General features: G+C 38.5%; 2 protein-coding genes across 2 annotated transcripts; both read left to right on the top strand.

Annotated features, from left to right (window-relative positions):
- The first annotated feature begins 769 nt into the window (after positions 1–769).
- LOC140166811 (E3 ubiquitin-protein ligase TRIM45-like) lies at positions 770–7,231 on the top strand. The gene is made up of 2 exons (XM_072190302.1): positions 770–1,249; positions 4,714–7,231. Exons 1-2 carry the CDS (start codon positions 980–982, stop codon positions 6,322–6,324), a joined length of 1,881 nt encoding a protein of 626 aa, XP_072046403.1. The 5' UTR covers positions 770–979; the 3' UTR covers positions 6,325–7,231.
- Positions 7,232–10,868: 3,637 nt separating this feature from the next.
- Positions 10,869–12,691, top strand: LOC140162645 (trace amine-associated receptor 4-like). The gene is made up of 2 exons (XM_072185926.1): positions 10,869–10,967; positions 11,638–12,691. Exon 2 carries the CDS (start codon positions 11,678–11,680, stop codon positions 12,689–12,691), a length of 1,014 nt encoding a protein of 337 aa, XP_072042027.1. The 5' UTR covers positions 10,869–10,967; positions 11,638–11,677.
- Positions 12,692–20,019: the final 7,328 nt, after the last annotated feature.

The following is a 20,019-nucleotide window of genomic DNA, read 5'->3' as shown; positions in this document are numbered from 1 at the left end:
AAGATGCTCCTTCTGGCGGTAATGTTGGACAGCATATTAGCGGTCATCTTTAATTTAAAACATGCAAGTATTTCAAAACTAATGGAAGTGTGTTCCTTGTATATGCAGTCATTTGAGGTGTTTGCTTACGATATTGATACAATGTATTTTGATTGAAATTCTACTTCTGGGGCCATTTTGGACACCATATTTGACAGCCATCTTGAATCGCAAATCTGCAAATAATTCCAAACTGGCATAAACGTGTTCCTTGGCACCAGATGCAAACATCATGTTACTTATTGGCTATTTGTAGACATTTCTAGAATGTTATTCAATGTGTTGTAGCTAAAAGGTCCAAACAATAGGACCAATTTTTTTTAAAAATTATCCCAACCCGTTAGCTGCAGTGAAACGAATGTTGCAAATTCATTTTTTGTTCAAATGGCTTCATATTACATAAAATATTTGTAGCAACTTTAGCACAAAAAGTGAGAAGTCTCTTAAATTTCAACAGAAGGCGGTGGACTAATCCGGGAGTCTGTGCAACAAACCACGCGCATCGAAGAGCAACAAAGCATATTAACAACAAAGCAAAGCTAGCAAACAAAGGCAATTGATCATTACCACTTCTAAATAACCCAAGTTCAATGGTGGGAGGTGATTGGAAGCTACTGGAAAATAAAATATTATTGTGAACGAAAGAGTGCTTTTTTAATAATTTTTCTGTGTGAATGTATCTTGAATGTCCAGTACAGCCCCGGGAGTACAGCCCGTTCGGCGCGGTGTAGCACCATAGCAGATCATCACAGGGTAAACGGGTAGGCATATTACGGTCCATATCATGATAGTACTGATTAGTAGCAGAGAACAAAATAGCTTCCACGTCCGAGACAGCCGAAGATACGTGATGATAAAAATATTGACTCATCATATATCATCTACCAAAGTTCAACAGCTTCGATATAATTAACATTGGTCTCGGCGAGGGTGGCATAATATGGCCGACAGTTTAAAGCTTGTAGAAAAGCTAGACAGAGAATTTTTAGAGTGTGGCATTTGTTTGGATCGATTTACTACACCACGAGGCCTCCCATGTCTTCATTCTTTCTGTCACGGTTGTTTGGTGAAATACTGCAAAGGAAGGAAGAGGATATTATGTCCTAACTGTAAGCGACCTACAACAGTACCCAAGAAAGGGGTGGCTGGTTTTCCGCCGCATTTTATGGTTAACAGTCTACAGGAAACTGTCCATATGGAGAGACTTAAGGTAGGAACTTATACACTGTATGAAACCAGAGATGCATTGTTGCCTCAGATATCTATAGGGTGTGTGTGTGTTGCTTGGATGTGATCATTTTGGGTGGGTGATGTGTGTAGGATGTGGGGTAGGGGTGTGTTCACCAATAGTATTTGTAACTTATGTGGAACTAATTAAAAGGGCATTTCGTGATCCACAGCCTCATCCCCCACTTTTCTCAAAAAAAGTTGCGATTTTTACATCACTGGAAACCTCTGGCTACATAATGTTTATGTACAAAATATTTCTTGCAGATTAATTCGTTTAGCAAAGATATCGTGAAATTTGTATTTCGTTCTGGTGCACCAGAACGAAATTTGTCTATGGAGCAGTGTAATACACATAATCATGCATAACTCGCGATCGCAAAATCGGAATCAACTGAAATGTTGGGAATAGGTTTTTTTCGTGGATATCTAATGAAAAATGACATAAATAGAGGATGCTAGGATCACGAAATCCTCCTTTAATCTTGCTAGACAGGATGCATTAACGTATTCAAATGCCTGAAATAGCACAATTTTGAAAAAGGCGTCCACAAAAAGTAGCTTTACACTTACTCCTACAAGATTTCAAATGACGGGGTCCATTGACATTCGTATGCCCGAAACAACCCAATTGTGGAAACCGAAATATAATACGCCTATACGCCTATGTTTTACAACTCCGAATGTGAAATTTCGAATGTGATTGACTGATTTTGTGAATTCGGATTTGTCTGATAAAATTTGATTGATTTTAATGAGGCAAATTGTACCAAAATTATTACAAAACCAATTATGACAAAACAATATTTCAATCGTGATCGCTAACTGTGATAATTGAATTAAAATTGCATTTTCACCAAAATATGAAAACAATTTGTTACTCTTTATAGAATTTGTGTCTTCTTTTATTTCATTGTAATATGTCTAGTCTAACGCTACCACACACAGTGTCGACACCCTGTATTATAAATATAAACTTAATACTCCGTTGGTGAGCGACGGGCGATTGGTATTTCACCGAACGCAAGAAAAGGAGTCCTATCTGATTGGCTAGAAATCGATCGCTAGATCGCTCAGTGGTGAAGTACAAACTCAAAATGGAGAGATATATTCAATTCGATTGAAATCAATATTCTACTATTGACGCAGATAAAGAAAGTGGCATAGTGTGTCGATATGTATATTGTATTATAGACTTGTGATTTAATATTCTATACAGCACGTGTTCCTTTATATAATTGTAATTCTCAAACAGTTTAATATATCACAATTTTGATGAACGATTTAAAAATCGTTATGGATAAAATGCAGTAAAATATATCCGCAGCAAACAGCAATCGCCGCTAATTAGTGTATTGCATTTCCAGTTAGTGTATTGGAAACAAAACCTGGGTTTTACCTGACAACAAATCGAATTTTCTTGTAATGGCAATATCATATGGGGTAATGATCATCCACAAATCGTAAAATCGTGTAGAATAGAAACTCTGTGGCAGGCTCTGTGGTATCTCATATCGTGTAAATGGTATGCTTAGCCTGAGTCGCTCGGCCAAAATCGCCATGCGTAGCTGTTGATAAACGAGAGGATTCGCCGTACTATCACGGCAATTTTTGACACGAAGATATAGGGATGACGACGCTGTGCCACACTCGTTATACTTTCAACTTTCAGAGTGCTTAAACCACCCTCACAGCCCTCATTCATGCTGAACTCGGGTTGTGAAGGTCATCATTTATAATCGCCCCGAAAAGTTGGAGATGTGGTAGCGTTAAACATACAGTGTCGACAGTTATACCACACTCAAAAACGTTACCATACTCAATATGTTTAATCCCGGTGTTTAATATTATACTTTATTGAAATGTTAGTTTAATATGAAACATTTTGCTACGTGCCCATAAATGCCCGTATTCATTATATATAGAGCTTGCATGCAGGTATTTTGCTAACTGTTAACTTGTTTGCGTTAGCCAGAACATGTGTTGACTCACAGGAGATATGAGATATAGTGCCATTGCTCATACTGCAGTTACTGTCCGTTTTCCTATACACAATACACAGTGCTCTTACCATTGACGCGTAACCTCTACAAATAGCGTATGTTAAAAGTATGGGTAATTGCCTAGTTAACGTCGGTGTGTGAAAAATAACCGGCCAATATTAAAAGTACTCTTCTAAAATTCTAGAAAATATAGTTTTGTAACATGTCCTAAATTTTTAGCTAATTTAGATGTTTGGAAATATTCGTACTTTGGTGTTTTAGTTAATGTTATAGGTAATAGTACATTGCCTAGTTAACGTCGCTGTGTGAAAAATAACCGGCCAATATTAAAAGTACTCTTCTAAAACTCTAGAAAATATATAGTTTTGTAACATGTCCTAAATTTTTAGCTAATTTAGATGTTTGGAAATATTCGTACTTTGGTGTTTTAGTGTATGTTATAGGTAATAGTACATTGCCTAGTTAACGTCGCTGTGTGAATTAAAAGTACGCTTCCAAAATTCTAGAAAATATAGTTTTGTAACATGTCATAAATTTTTAGCTAATTTAGATGTTTGGAAATATTCGTACTTTGGTGTTTTAGGAAGGATGGGTAAACGACAGATAACACCAAAAAATATGAAGAAATTATTTCTGCAAACCACCATGCTTCTCATTTTCAAAAACGCTGGTTAACAATAAGCAGAGTATTGTCTCATTTCGTAAACAAAAGCCCACACAGAATTGTTCTCTAGCGTTCGCTTTATAATCGTTCACCCAACTGAAACTATAATATCAGCTCATTGCTCCATTGTACATGTAAAGCAGAAACATATGTTGTGTGTATTTAACCAGAGAAGATATGATTTAATCAGTTGAGCTGTTTTCAATGAGTGTTATCTTGGTTTAATAGCTTTTAATGGGGTTTAAGTCCTGCAAAGGTCGTGGTGAATTCTATTGTAGACATGACTGCATCATGTATTGTAAAAGTTCACTACCAGTCCCTAATCTTTAATACGTCTATACGTATGACAGCAATTCTGAGTGTGGTATAAATCCACAATAACAAACATCCGAAGTCCAACATATTGAGTGTGGTAGCAATTTATAACAGCAATTCCGATAAATGCCACACTAACAATTCTGAGTGTGGCATATATCCGTATAACAGCCAAACTCCAACATATTGAGTATGGTAGCATATCTGAGTGTGGTATAACTGTCGACACTGTATAAAATGTTTACCGTTACCACATCTCATACTTTCAACTTTTCGGGGCGATTAGTGGCCTTCACGACCCGCGTTAAACATGAATGAGGGCTGTAAGGGTTGTTTAAGTGTTTTGAAAGTTGAAGGTAGAATGAACGTGGTAGCGTTAGACATACTACTACTCAACATAACCTGTGACTTTTGTTTAAAATAAATTTATAAATTTGTGATGTTTTTTGTTTGTTTACATTACAGATACAGACAGCGAAAGATACAAAATGCAGCAACTGTAATGAAGAGAAAGCCACGGTTCGTTGTCTGAATTGCAGCGGAAATCTCTGTAATAAATGTCATATGTCCCACAATGCATGGAAACCTTTCAAACAACACAAAGTGGTCAACATCGAAGACATCCCCTCTGATGATGTTCCAGTAGAGACGGCACACGATCAAACGTGTGAAGATCATGGAGGTGAGACCAAGCGGTTTTATTGCGAGACGTGTCAGAAGCTTATATGCAGAGACTGCATCGTGATGAAACCACACTGCCGTGATCATGACTATGTAACATTAAAAGAAGCATCAGAGAAGTACGCAGCGAAATTGAATGATCGTAGGAGTCAAGGAGAAGCTTTGAAACAGAAATGTCACGATGCGATCCAGAAGACTGAATCCGTCAAGAATTGTCTTGAAGAGAATTTCAATGATGCTGCCGCGACACTTGAATCGATAGAAAAGAAGTATAAACAGCAGGTAGAGGTGATTGTTGCTAAACATAAGACGCATGTGAATGACTTAAGAGAGCAACGCCTCAATGTACTTGATGAAACATCAGAGAAACTGCAAGCATCTTTGAATGAAGTGAAGAATGCTTGCGATCTTGCTTCGAATGTCACACAGATGGGATCGGATTATGACATTACATCGACATTTGCTACATTGTCAACCAGTCTTAAAAAGTTTTATCTTCTTGAAACAGCAAGTCCCGCGTTGGGGTATATAAAAATAGAAGGAATGGGTGAGATATGTGTTGCAGATGTAGTGAAAGTGAAGGATAGTGAAAAATGGGAGCAGGTTGACCAGTTTAGCACTAATTACCTCCAACCGTGGGGAATAACTCTTCATCCAGACGGCGACATAGCGGTCACTGATGGGATTGGAAAAGATGTTAACATATTCTCACAATACGGCCAAGTCAAGTACAGATTTAATTATCCTTTTGGTAGCGTTCATGTAGATCTATTAGATATCGCCATCACTCCTGACAATAGATATATCCTCCCTGGAAAAGGTTCTATTCTATTTTTCGATGATCGTGGTACATGTAGTATGCTGGCGTTTACTGCCAATACTTATGATATGAACAACAAACCTGCCGATCCATGGTGCTTAACTGTTGATTCAGAAGGCAGAATCATAGCAGGCATTGGAGGCACAACAATATCCATCCATGAAACAAATGGAGAATTCATATCCAAATTTCCTGCACCACTTGCACCTTGTTCCAGATTCGCTCTCGCCGCTACATCAAGCGGGCACATTGCGGCCGCGGTTGGTAATAGCAGACAAGATCAGTATTCCGTTATGATCTTGGACTACCTAGGAAACACCATCAAGGAGATACAACCGCCACACGGATTTTCCTCATGGGATCCTACGTGTATTTGCTGCAGTAAACAAGGCGAGCTTTTTATCATGCAAGGCCGGAAAGGGGTTTACCGTTATGAGGAGAATGGCGCACATTGCTTAGGATGCATCATCTCAGACCTAGATGACCCAACAAAAATGACTATTTCAGATGACGGACAAAAGCTCTTTGTCACAGAATATACACAAAGAATGGTGAAAATATTTCGAAGACCATGATCAAGATCAGAGAAGAAAGATCATTGAATATCACGTATAAGCGTATCAGGGACAAGTGGACCCTCTATTTTGACAAGAACATTTCATATTGACCTTTTCGTTAAATTCCGAATATTTAAAATACTCGATATACACAGATGCGGAGAACCAACGCAACGGTATCTGGATGAATTTTGACCTAGTCAAGTCAATTGACAACTTCGATCAATCCTGAAACCCTTTGCGATTGGACGCACTACGTCAGCCGATGCGCAAATCGTTAGCGAACATCATGACGCAGTAACGATGTTCGAATCGGTGTGACGTATCAGGCTAGCGATACTCTGTACAAACTGCATATACCGATTCGGATAAGAACTGTTTAACAGTCTCTTACACCAAGCTTATAGAAGTGCATAATTTAAATCACATCTGTCATTTTGCACACCGGCATGTCAGTTTGTGTTTTTTCGACGTCAAATTTTGTTGGCTCCGTACTGCCGAGCATAAGATTATGTGAGCCCTGAGTGTTTCATTAAGTAACGGCAAATTACGTTAGACTGACACTCTCTTTTGTCAAAATGCTAGACAATCGGTTCAGACTAAGTGTGTGCGTGTGGATTTAATATTGAATGTACATAGACTTGGAGTTGGTCCCGAGTTTCCAACTCGTATGCATGCAGCGTGACACTACACATTTGGCATTTATTTGATTTTGTCACATCGCCCCCATTTGAATACAACTTCAAAGTTGTCTTACATGTTTGAATGAACACTGTATAGCCTCTTTATGTACATATACATTAAAATGTTTACCTTTTAAAAATGCTACTATTGAAAGGAACCCAGTTTAGTGCTTGATTCTCCTTTGTTGCCTGTGGTCGTGTTACCATGCCCTGGTTTACCATTGTACTCTTGCTGATATTGTCGTTTTACCATATCTTGGTTTTATAACCATTAAAACGTGGATAGTTGTCATTTTTCTATGGCTTGGTTAACCATTTTGTGTTTTTTACTTGTTCTATTATTGTCGTTTTATTATACCATGCCCTGGTTAACCATTAAATAAAAAATAAATGTAGATATTTATATAGCGCTTTATGCCGTAAACAGCCTCAAAGCGCTTTACATAATTCTTTTCCGCCGTCATTAGATTATGCCGGAACCACGTTTGATTTATAGGCGCTCCTGCCCCCAAAAGCAACACATTTTGATGTATAGTACAATTTTTTCACATTTTCCGCCCTTTTTTCTTTACTGATTCTTTTCTTCTTCTTCCGCCGCCCCTCTTTTTGCCGCCCCTTCTTCTTCCCGCCGCCCCTTCGATTTTGCCGCCCCCTGCTTTGACCCCGGGGGGCTGGCGCCCCCAAAGCCCCCCCAAATACGCGCATGATTTTTGCGCTTAGACATGAGCATGTCAAACTTAACTTGTCTTCTTCGTTAGTACTGCACTGCTCAACTTCCCTTGACGAGATAACACAAACAGGGTCACAGGTTTTCAGACCTTATCTGGAACTCCAAATAGTGTTTACAGTATTTTTATCATTATTATGTTAATTTGTATACATTAGGTGAAACAAAAGTGTTTCATACTTACAAGCTATCTAGACAAATTCTGTGATGTCTTGTACTGGACGTAGTGTCTGGAAGAACCGCCCTGATCCAGGTGGGAGCAGCAGAAACATGAACAACACCTCTTTGAATTTCGATTACGCTTTCTCTGGAGTTTGTCGTGGTTAGCTTGCAGTAGAACGGAACGACAGCTCTTTGGTATTCACTTCTAGATTTTTATGCTCTTAAAACAACGTCAAGTTATTGCCACGGATGTATTCCATATGTTGGAGAAACCAAGGTGGAAGGGTGAAAACCAAAGAGCACTAGTCCAGACTGAACACGACCTACAACAGGTCTCCTCTGGAGTAGGTTGTGACTGTTAAGCCTAAGTTTTCAACATCTCTAGACCACGGCTCTGGAGAAGGTCCCATTTTATATAAAACCTCGTAAAATGGGCAAGTGGACTACGGAGAAGTCTAAATGCTGACATGCTGTACAATGCCCGGCCCGTATTGAACGGAAAATATTTGGGTTTTTTTCGTACCGTTTCAGAAAAAAAGGAAACAAAATATATTTCCCCTTGCAATATGTACATTTCAAATGAATATAAAAAAGTTTGGGTTAAAATGGAGAGGAAAAAAAACCCTTCCGATACCGGGTTTTGAACCGGGTACCTATCGGGTAAAGCATAATGCGCTAACCAATTAAGCCATTCAGCCCACTACGTCCATCGTGGAATTTTTATAACTAAATACGGTGCACCGTCTCTTCAGCAGTTAGTGTGGTTCGCTTTTTTCACAGAATGTGTATGACGCGAAACCAAAGTAGCTATTGAGGAGACTGATGATTCGCAATTAATTCCCTGCCCAGAAATCCGAAGTAATTTTTATTATTTACAAAATGGTAGCCTGTAAAAACCGCTGTGTTTCATGATTTCTCCGGAATACATCGACTTGGAGCGTCAAATTTCAGGATAGTAATGAGAAAAATAGTATCTATTATGTGATACCAAAACCTCATCAACATCAATGAAAAAATCGGGGGATGATGCTGTCGATCGGGTTACGGACCTTTGTCAAATGTGACCGTACAGCACGAATGAGCCGTAAATGTCCTCAATTGTATTCTGAGTTACAGTGTAAAATGGGCATGAAGGTCATATCCATAGGTATTTCAATTTGGTGCTACGTGTATCTCATTAAATGAGGTACACGTAGCACCCAATTGAGGTACCTATGAATACGACCTTCATGCCCATTTTACACTGTAACTCAGAATACAATTGAGGACATTTACGGCTCATTCGTGCTGTACGGTCACAAATTGTTGAGAGGTTCTGTTACGGAAGTCATTGATATATTTTCTATAATATCCTATATACAAAACTCAAAAATGAGCGAACCTCAGAGAATTTGGCAGGAGCTGGATACTCTTTTACAATTTTCAGTTTGTCATAATCTGTCGCGATTCCGTCTGCACTCATTACATGATCCATGTATTTCACGTCTGTTTGACCCAATCAAATGTACATTTCTTTGGCTGTAATTTTAAGCCAGCTTGGCAAAGTCGATTAAAAACTAGCCTAAGATGACTTATGTCAATGAGCTGTTGAAAATGATGACGTCATCTTAATATTATAAAACGAACTTTCATTTGAGACCTCTAAATACCTTTTGCATTGCCCTTTGAAAGCTAGCAGGAGCATTATGCAAGCCAAATGGCATTCTGTGCATGTGAAACTCAAAAAGGCCATCTTGTATTCTTGTGTCACAAACGCTGCAGTTGGATCAGCAGATAGACGAGGTCTGTTCGTTCTCTGTTATCAGAAGGGGCAGAACTACCAAACATTTAAATTTAGCAGATAGGTAAGGTGTGCTTGTTCTCTGTTGACAAGTGGCAGTCTTCAGTGAACGGCTCTTTTCAGAGCCATCACCACCAATCCTTTTACATTAGCAGATAGGTGAGGTCTGCTTGTTCTCTGTTGACAAGGGGCAGTCTTCAGTGAACGGCTCTTTTCAGAGCCACCAAACCTTTTATATCAGCAGATAGGCGAGATCTCCTTGTTCTCTTTTATATCAGCAGGTAGGCGAGATCTGCTTGTTCTCTTTTATATTGGCAGATAGGCGAGATCTGCTTGTTGACAAGGGATAGTCTGCAGTGAACGACCTTTTTTATTTTCATTTCATTTAATTTTATTTGCCAGATATAAACATTAAACATTAAGTAAAATCCTATACAATGATTGCACAATATTAAAAGCATTTAACATTTTCATTTATTAAACACGACTTATTAAAAGTCAAGACTCCAGTCCATGATGAGGATTTGCAATTTTAACGATTTTCAATGGGAACGCGTGTTGTATTGCACACAGCACCACGGGCCAATCAATAAAGCACATAATGTACCAGACACAATTAAATCGTTAAAATTGCAATTTTTGATTTTGGGATTTAGAAAAGAAATGTTTTTAATTAAAAATAGTAGAAAAAGAAAGAACATAACACTAGCAAATCTTAGCGGAATAATAGAAATATGACACAAATCAAAGTATAATGGCCGAATCAACACTTACTGTAGATTCGTGCAGAAAAATGTTGATTCGTAGAAAATAATCTATTTATTGAATAGTTAGACGTCATAGCAATGGTTTAATAATTATTTGTCATGACATAAGCCTAGTAGTCACGCACACGAACGTGCTACTAAAATAATAGTTATTGCGACAGTAATGGATGGTAAACGCAATTAGTTGTAATGTCAGAAAATATTGCCATAGAAACAGATTGAACAATATTGTAATTTTCAGTTGTGATCATGATGTGGTGGTAACCCAGATAAAATGTTGATTTTTCTTGTCGTTCAACGGTTTTGAAGAGAGATTTGAAGGCAATGCGGTAACATGAAGACTTCATAATACGGTTTACAACTACATGGAGGCACTGATAACTTCAACCGTCTTTGAAATGATCTATAGGCATGATAGGTCTACACATATTACAACATTTTTACTTCTGCTGGCGCAATGTACACACAACGAATACATATCAACGCGGCTTTCACAAATCATCCAAGTCTGTATTACTTTAGCAACTGGAATCAAGAACCGAGTACGTGATTTTATTTTTTCAAGATTTTCTGTTTTCTATACTGTGCACGCAGTCACGTTCCAAGCTTCTCTCAAGTCAGTCAGCTGTATAGTATAATAAGCGCTTCGAAACAGTTTTGTTGTAAACCGCTTTATAGATTTATTTTGCATATCACCCGATCGAAGCCGTCTTACCAATCACATGATGTTTAATTCTCCGATGCACATCTTACGTTAATTACAAATTAAAAAAGGCGTTTCTGGGGCTATTAAACATATCAATTCCATCCAATACGATATAAAAGAAAAACAATAATCAACGAGTTCAATTTCTAAACATATCAAAATAACAGCTCTTTCAAAATTATTAATGTTGTAGCGTTACAAATTAAGCGTAGCGCATAATTGGCCACAAGCGAAACAAAAATAACAAAATACGAGTAACCCTCTGACATAAGGACTGTGAGTAGTGCAACTAAATGAGTATTTTGCCAAACTATCAACAAAATAATTATTAGCTTCTTTTTCTTCTTTTCCTGGGGTATTAAACATAGCAACTGTAATCATCTGCAACCAATGCAAAGGATCTCTGATTAATTTTACCTTAAATTTAAAACTACCTTTGAGTCATGTCATGCTACATACCTTTTCATATTAAAATATCATAAATGCTTCTTTCCTTTATTGAACAGAACGTTTACCAACTTACAAGACTGATATTTACAACATAAAATGGCAACACCAATTAATCAAACAGACCTGCTTTGGATCAACTCAAGCGCGTCACCTGGTGCGTCAGGACCAGAGTTTACTCCGAAGACAGTTGCTCAGTTATCACTAGCGTCGACGAAAATATTTATTGGAATCATCGGTTTAATGGGTAATTTTAGCGTCTGCCTCGTCATTGCCAAAATGCGCTCCTCTCATCAGCAGAACTCTACCAACAGGCTGATTGTCTCACAGGCTGTTATTGACTTTCTTGCATCTCTTGTACTCATTGCAACAACTTTCTCTGAGCTATATCCTTCACCACTTCCTCAAAACCCTGTTTTGGGATACCTCTACTGTGTTTTATGGCATCCGCGCACTTGCATGTGGACCATGTTCGTGATATCCACTTATAATTTAGTAGCCATATCTTTAGAAAGGTACGTCGCAGTTGTGTATTCCACATGGTTCCGACACCATTTTTCAAGGAACACGACCATTATCTTCATTGCTGTGGCATGGTGTGTTGCCCCTCTACTTCAACTCACATTAGCCTTCACACAATATTCATTAGGAAATGGTAAATGTATCTTATTGTTTCCGTCCGTGGGCAAAAAAGCCGCGACTGGAGTGGCACTGTTTCTGTGGAACTTCACTATTCCTTGCCTAATAATGGCATTTTCTTTTACTCGAATCGCTGTCAAAATTCGTCAGCAAAAGAAGCGTGTGGGAAAATCTGAAACGGCCAGAAATCAGTTATCGATTGACGACCAATCGAAAAGGCAACCCTCAAAAAAGCATGTTCGAAACGTAACCAAGACTCTTGCATTTGTGTTTCTGATGTATGTTATTTGTTGGGCTCCAGATCAACTGTTATTTCTTCAGTTCAATTTAGGAGGATACATCAATTTTGGAGGTGTTTTACATAGTTTTGTGATTATTTTGGCAATGTTGAATTCTGCCTGTAATCCTTTTATCTATACTTTGCAATATAAACACTATAAATATTGTCTGAAGTCGCTTTTCAAATTCAATTAAATAAAACAGACAACTCTTGCTGTATTCACCTATACAATCCAGGGATAGCAGAAAATAAAGCTTGTGCATTTGACAAGCCTATGGTAAGCGTAACTCATATGAATCTGTATTAAACAACGTTATGTCCTCTTGACACTTCTACAATAAATGTCTGGAACAGTCTTATTGTCTCCTTGTCACCTTTCAGATGCCCATCACACGAGGGTCGGTCAGTATGTACTAAAGGTTGACTTGTAACCCGATTTATGGATTAATTTCATGGCATTTCTCTATGATCACATAAACACAGTACCTTTGTCTTTCAAACAGCACATGTAAAAATTATATCACACACTTAATTATGTATTAGCATTTGCATAAAATCAATGGACTACAGTCCCTGGCCGAAAATGGGTCGCTTTTGTTAATGGAACTGAAATGAGGTATTGTTGTAATATTTTAGATTTTCCTGCGATTTAAGTATGGAGAGTGCTGCCTTTTGGAATATTAAGAACATAAACTTCGGGCTGGAAAGGTTTTATTTTATTTGGAATGTGTGGTCAAATATGTGTTATTTTTGACAAAAGCAATGTTTTCTTTCTGTAAACATTTTGATATTGCCAACAATAGAAATCAAAAAACAGACAAATACTTATTACATACATTACTACAAAGAAAGATTAAACAAAACAAGGGAATAACCAAAAGACCAATAAAACAGAAAAAAAAGAAAAGCAAAATTAGAGACACATAAGACATAAAAAATTGCTCCACAAATTAATTGGAAGATGAGAAAAGATGCGATTTGTATTTTTTCGAAAGTTTTTCAATGATTTTTTTAAAAATCATTGAAGTTAAAACTTCTTTGATATTTTCGTTTAGGGAGTTCCATAGGATAGGGCCTGTGATTCTGACTGCTTGATCAGTAAAAACCTTTTTTATTTCTTGTTTGATTGTTGCTGTGTGATAGCTATGGATATCAGAGCGTGTTGTAAAGAAGTTATTAAACGAGTTCGGTAATTGTTAAGACAATAGTTGTACATAAATACACTTATTAAAAGGGCATTTCGTGATCCACAGCCTCATCCCCCACTTTTCTCAAAAAAAGTTGAGATTTTTATATCACTGGAATACTCTGGCTACATAATGTTTATGTACAAAATATTTCTTGCAGATTAATTCGTTTAGCAAAGATATCGCGAAATTTGAATTTCGTTCTGGTGCACCAGAACGAAATTACAACGTATTGTCTATGGAGCAGTGTAATACACATAATCATGCATAACTCGCAAACGCAAAATCGGAATCAACTGAAATTTTGAGAATATGCTTTTTTCGTGGATATGTACTGAAAAATCTCATAAAAAGAGGATGCTAGGATCACGAAATACTCCTTTAATTTGTAGGTATCAAATACGTTTAGAAAATCTTCTGGAAGAGGTTCATTTGGATAGTTCAATGTTCAATTGTAGCTAAGTTCTATCAGACTTGTAGTGACTCGACTCGAAATGACTCGACTCGACTCGACTCGACTCGAGTTTTGGTGACTCGATGACTCGACTCGAGGCAAGGTGACTCGACGACTCGACTCGACTCGAGGGTTGATGAATCGATGACTCGACTCGACTCGAAATTTAATGACTCGACTCGATGACTCGAGGCTTGTGACTCGAGTCACTGTGGCTGAATCGACTTTTCAAAAATGACTCGAAAATATTAATAGAAAACTATTAATTATACCTTAATATTTCTAATAATACCTGCACGTTTTCTTCCACACATCTCAGTGTATTGTGATTCTTATATTTTACAAAGTGGGCTTACTATCTCTCAGCATCTTTATATAATAACTTAAAATATAAATTATATGTATGTGTGTACAATGTACATGTATGATTGTCTGTCGATCTGGCTAATGGATCCACCATTTTTTTTACATGCTTCAAACTTGGCATGGTGGAAAAGTCCATTGTCCATCATTGCTGATTACCAGACTTATAATAGTGTTCGTACCCGTACTCGAGTCCCAATTTCCATACCCGTACCCGTACTTGTACCCATGGCTTTGGACCCGTACTCGTACTCATGCCATATTTTGTCTTCGAACTCATGGACTGGGACCCGTACCCGTACTCATGGCCTGGGACCCGGACCCATACTCATGGCATTGGACCCGTACCCGTATTCATGGTCCGGGACACGTACCCGTACCCATGGGTACCATACAGTATATGGCTACACAAATGCAGGAAATCCCACTGTGAGTCCTCTGATCATAATCAAAACAAATAGGTTACATCATGGATGGGGTTGGGTGGGGAGTAACGCATGGATCCAGATAGCAAGCTATAGCAAGTGCCCTTAATTTTATTTTAGCCTGGTCCTGGGCCCTGAAAAAGGTAAATCCAGCCCTGGCTACACAAAATGTACATGAATGCTACACACATGTCATTGTAACAGCCTGTGCACATACCCCTACATGTATGCTGCATGTCTCATTCACACAATGACTGATCAATACAGAAAAAAAACCCAGCAAACTGGGAAAACATTTCGAGATACTTTCTTTTTGTGGTGACTTTCAAGTTATCATGTTAAAATATCATTATTATAGCTTTTATTAATCATTTTGATTATTCCCCATCCAAATACACTCCTCTACATGCTGCACACATGAAGAACTACATTGCAATGTGACTGACTGGTGTGAGCATTTCCACCAGCCACATGTACTTCTTGTGCCCAGGCTTGGGCTTGTCAAATGAATAGAGAGGTTCTTACCATTTGAAATTTGGGATGTATATGAATTTTAAAATATTAATAAAACATGGATATAATTATCCAGATGTGCATAATAAGACTCGAAAGCTACATAATTGCTAAATATATGTTGAAATTAGTACAGTCTGGCTGTCCATACTGTACATAGACATAGTTTTTTCACTTGCATCCCAAAATATGCCACCTTTAGGCTAGTTTCACTATGACCACAAATATTTGATCTCTTTTAGTACTTTTGGAATGGACCCGTACTGAATACTCATGGCTAGGGATCCGTAACCGTACCCTTACCCATGACCTGAAATCCGTACCCATGGCCTGGGACCCGTACCCGTACAAGTACTCGTGGTCCGGGACACGCACCCGTACCCATACTCATGGCGGGTCCTAATGGCAATACTACAAGTCTTGATTGATTACTGATTTCCACAATGCACTGGATGGAGCACATAGATTCATAAATTAATATTATGTACTCTCACTGGGATTTTAATTTCAAAAAAGTACAAATTCATGCAAATTGGGCTATCAAGTTGACAACTGGTATCATGAGCATATAAAACGTGAAGTGACTCGAAATGACTCGACAAAATATATCCGACTCGACTCGACTCGACTCGACAGAATGGTCTGACTCGACTCGACTCGACTCGACTGACAACTTCAAATGACTCGACTCGACTCGGACTCGAAGGCTTCATGACTCGACTCGACTCGAGACTCGAGGGCTCGATGACTCGACTCGACTCGGACTCGACTTTCAGTGACTCGACTACAAGTCTGAGTTCTATAAAGCATATCCATGTACAAAGTACTCACATTTTATGGAGACTCGACGTTTCGAAACCTTCTTGTCTGGTTTCCTAATCATGAGTGATGACTTGATCCAGCAACACTGGTGGTGTTTCTAGAAGATGTAGTGTTTCTAGAATTGTTCTGGATCAAATGGTCATAACTGTGACTGAGGTTGAATGCTGCGCCCCCTTGGTTGTTCATTGCTTTGTCTCCCCTGCGACGCCCCAAACCAAGAAAAAGACTGACCAGAACCAACAGTCAAAAGGCATGGTAGTACTTCCATATGTGCAAGGAACTTCAGAAAAACTCCAACGCGTCTTCAAGAAACATAATATCGCCACCGCCTTCAAACCTCACAGCACACTAAGAAAATCACTTGTGCATCCAAAAGACAAACGCGAACCCACAGAGACCACGGGCTGCGTATACGAAATAGGCTGTAACAACTGTGACTTTGTCTATGTGGGCGAAACTGGAAGACTCCTCAGCACACGTATCAAAGAACATAGGAAGGAAGCGGACAAAATCATCAATAAAATCCAAACCAGAGCAAATAGACTCTCTTCAATATCAGACCAACACAAATCGGCCATATCAGACCATGTAGCCGCAACAAACCACGTTATAGACTGGGAGGGAGCAAAGCTCCTCCACCGAGAAGATGAAAGATATCCCAGATGGATAAGGGAATCCATATGGATTCGTCGCAGGGGAGACAAAGCAATGAACAACCAAGGGGGCGCAGCATTCAACCTCAGTCACAGTTATGACCATTTGATCCAGAACAATTCTAGAAACACTACATCTTCTAGAAACACCACCAGTGTTGCTGGATCAAGTCATCACTCATGATTAGGAAACCAGACAAGAAGGTTTCGAAACGTCGAGTCTCCATAAAATGTGAGTACTTTGTTTAGAAAATCATATGAAATTATATGAAAAAGTGGTCCAGAATGACTCTGATAGTGGCTATTCAGGTGAATCGTTTTACAGGAAGATACTTGTTATCAATAGCAGTATATCCGCTATGATCACCTTGAGCTGGGCTTAATACAGCGTGTGATTATCATTTGGGCCCGTAATAGACCTACAATCCGCGAAATTAATAGTTGGCACACTTACACTAAACAATGGAAATGCGTGCCCTATTAAAATTGGGCAGGCGAGGGAAACATGCATGCAATATATGTGAAGTACAGACTCCCCCCTATATCTCACCCTTCCCCACTCCCTATCTTTCAATGTTGGAGGGTCTCACGGACCTGTTGACAACATGGCTTGGTCCAACATTGAATTGGGGGGAGCGGGGGTCGAGATATACCAAAAGACAGGCAAAGTGCGCCAACCTTTTTTCGTGGATTGTAGGCCACAGTCTGACTGCTATTGGGCGAGCAGCGAGAGAGAAAATATGTCAACTTCTGTAATTTGTTTCTACCAATCACCTTGTGATATTATGCAATATTATTTTAAACAAACCAAAATACCCAGCCAGAAACATCAAGGGGAGGTGGTTTAATATGCCACTGGCTGTCCCCAGAGTGGCCCTTATAACTCATTAACTAACAGAAACTCTAGGTGGCGCTTTGTTTCTCAACGTCATTTTTTAAAACTCGAAGTCATTTTAAAACTCAAACGTGTGTTTTTAAACTCGACGTGCGGTTTTTAAATTCGACGTGTGTTTTTAAACTCGACGTAATATGACGGCTGCCGCCTACAATAGTTCATAACAATAAACGCAATGAGCCTGGTCAATGAATATCATACGTGGGCGGGACCTGATTTTGTAGTAACTTTTTGTCGTTATTATCATTATAACCACAGTAACATTATACCAGGGATATGAGACATTATACAAAGAAGAATAGATGCTAAAATTGGGGTCCTGGTAAATGTGCTTTCAAATTGTATTGAATATACGTGGGTCATTCAAAAGGTTCTACCTCCATTCTTATAAACGTTGCTTTTGTAAATGGTAGCTTCTTCAAACTTGTTGGCATACTCATCCATTGGAATATCATTTACTTTTGGTTGCAAATGTATATTAATACCTATTCCAGATTTTTGTAGGCGACCTCAGAACCAAACTAAGATTTCATATACCGGAAAAGGTAAAAAGTCGTAAAACATTTGAATGAAAACATGTGCGTATCCCTTTACAAGATTAGCTCGATATGCAAGTGTTATGATTATGCTAGCAGATTGTAACCCAAATATCATCAAATGTAACCCAACATCAAGATAAAACATGCATTTTATCTTTAAAACTTATCCGAGCATCTAATTTATAATATTGTATCTATATACTAGTCTTTCAGCGCTTGCGAATCTGTTTTGGGACCATATCTGTATGAAATAACTTAAAAGTCTTGAAACTTTAAAGTCTTGAGAGCTCAAAGTTCAAAGTTAAAAACAAAGATACCCAACCATTTTTGTCACTTGCTAGTTTCAAATTAGTTTCCTTGTTGTTTAATTACCAAGGTGCCATTTCCATAGCAGGTTTAATATGGTTCCAGTTAGCCCTTTTTCCCAATACGTACAATTTAAGAAATAAAGGGTGCAGCATTATCCTTTACACGCAAATAATGTGTTCGAGGTAGTAAAAACGTAAATACTGGGTGAGGCGCAGCCGAACCCATTATTTAAACGTTTTTACTGTCGAGGACACATTATTTGCTTGTAAAGGATAATGATGCACCCTTTATTTCTATTCTATTACCAGAAAATAGTGCGATTTAAAGAGAAAATAACATTTTTGGCACAAATATTTTAAGTTGTTTACTTCAAGGTGGAGCGCGTACGCGTAAGTGACAGCGCGTATCGCGGAAATATTGCCCGCGTAACCAGGCGTAATGCTGTGCGTAGAATGTGTTACGGCGCTTGACCCATTACTGCAATAATGGGCTCTCACGTGACGTGTTTTAACAAATCACAGTGCGAGATTTTGAATAATGGGTCGTAAGAGTAATAGAATTCTGCTTAAAAGTCTTTTGGGCACTTAAAAGGGCATTTCGTGATCCACAGCATCATCACCCACTTTTCTCAAAAAAGTTGAGTTTTTTATATCACTGGAAACCTCTGGCTACATAATGATTATGTACAAAAATTATCTTGCAGATTAATTCGTTTAGCAAAGATATCGTGAAATTTGAATTTCGAAATTACAACACGTTTTCTATGGAGCAGTGTAATACACATAATCATGCATAACTCCCAAAAGCAAAATCGGAATCAACTGAAATTTTGGGAATAAGCTTTTTTCGTGGATATCTACTGAAAAATGTCATAAAAAGAGGATGCTAGAATCACGAAATACTCCTTTAAAACATTAAATTTGATTACACTTCTTATCTGCTCTAATCTTTTCTCTGCTAAAAAGCAACGGTTTTTGAATGAATGAAAGGTTGAACCAATTTCTCACGACTTACTTGTTAAGCTGTGGTGGCCAGCGGCCGACATCCATCGACCTTCGATGCCAACTGATGTTACTGGGAGGTTGGATGGGTCACGTGACCTAGCCCGTTAAGACTAGAATCACGTGACGCGATGAGCCGGTTGTATGATCTTGGAAGGTGGTGGCGTCCTCTGTCTTTGTTTAGGTCGCTGTTGGTTCTCCTATGTTAATTGGCTCCTTAACTCCTCACTTGAACCAGTTCTGTTCTTTGTCCAAACCTCGGACCCCTCCCAGTCAATCTAGTGCTTAAAAGTGGCCGAATGTTTGCCGACTGGATGGAGAGGGGGTCTGGTGTGTTCACCCAGGCGAGTTTGAGGGTTCT

The sequence above is a fragment of the Amphiura filiformis genome, chromosome 1, assembly GCF_039555335.1.
Source record: "Amphiura filiformis chromosome 1, Afil_fr2py, whole genome shotgun sequence".
NCBI lineage: Eukaryota > Metazoa > Echinodermata > Ophiuroidea > Amphilepidida > Amphiuridae > Amphiura > Amphiura filiformis.
This window is presented reverse-complemented; position numbering and strand designations above follow the sequence as displayed.

Excerpts from the sequence above, each read along its gene's own strand:
- LOC140166811 (XM_072190302.1), top strand. The coding sequence starts at position 980 with ATGGCCGACAGTTTAAAGCTTGTAGAAAAGCTAGACAGAGAATTTTTA. Across the intron at positions 1,250-4,713 it reads TCCATATGGAGAGACTTAAG|ATACAGACAGCGAAAGATAC; the intron begins GTAGGAACTTAT and ends TTTACATTACAG.
- LOC140162645 (XM_072185926.1), top strand. The coding sequence starts at position 11,678 with ATGGCAACACCAATTAATCAAACAGACCTGCTTTGGATCAACTCAAGC.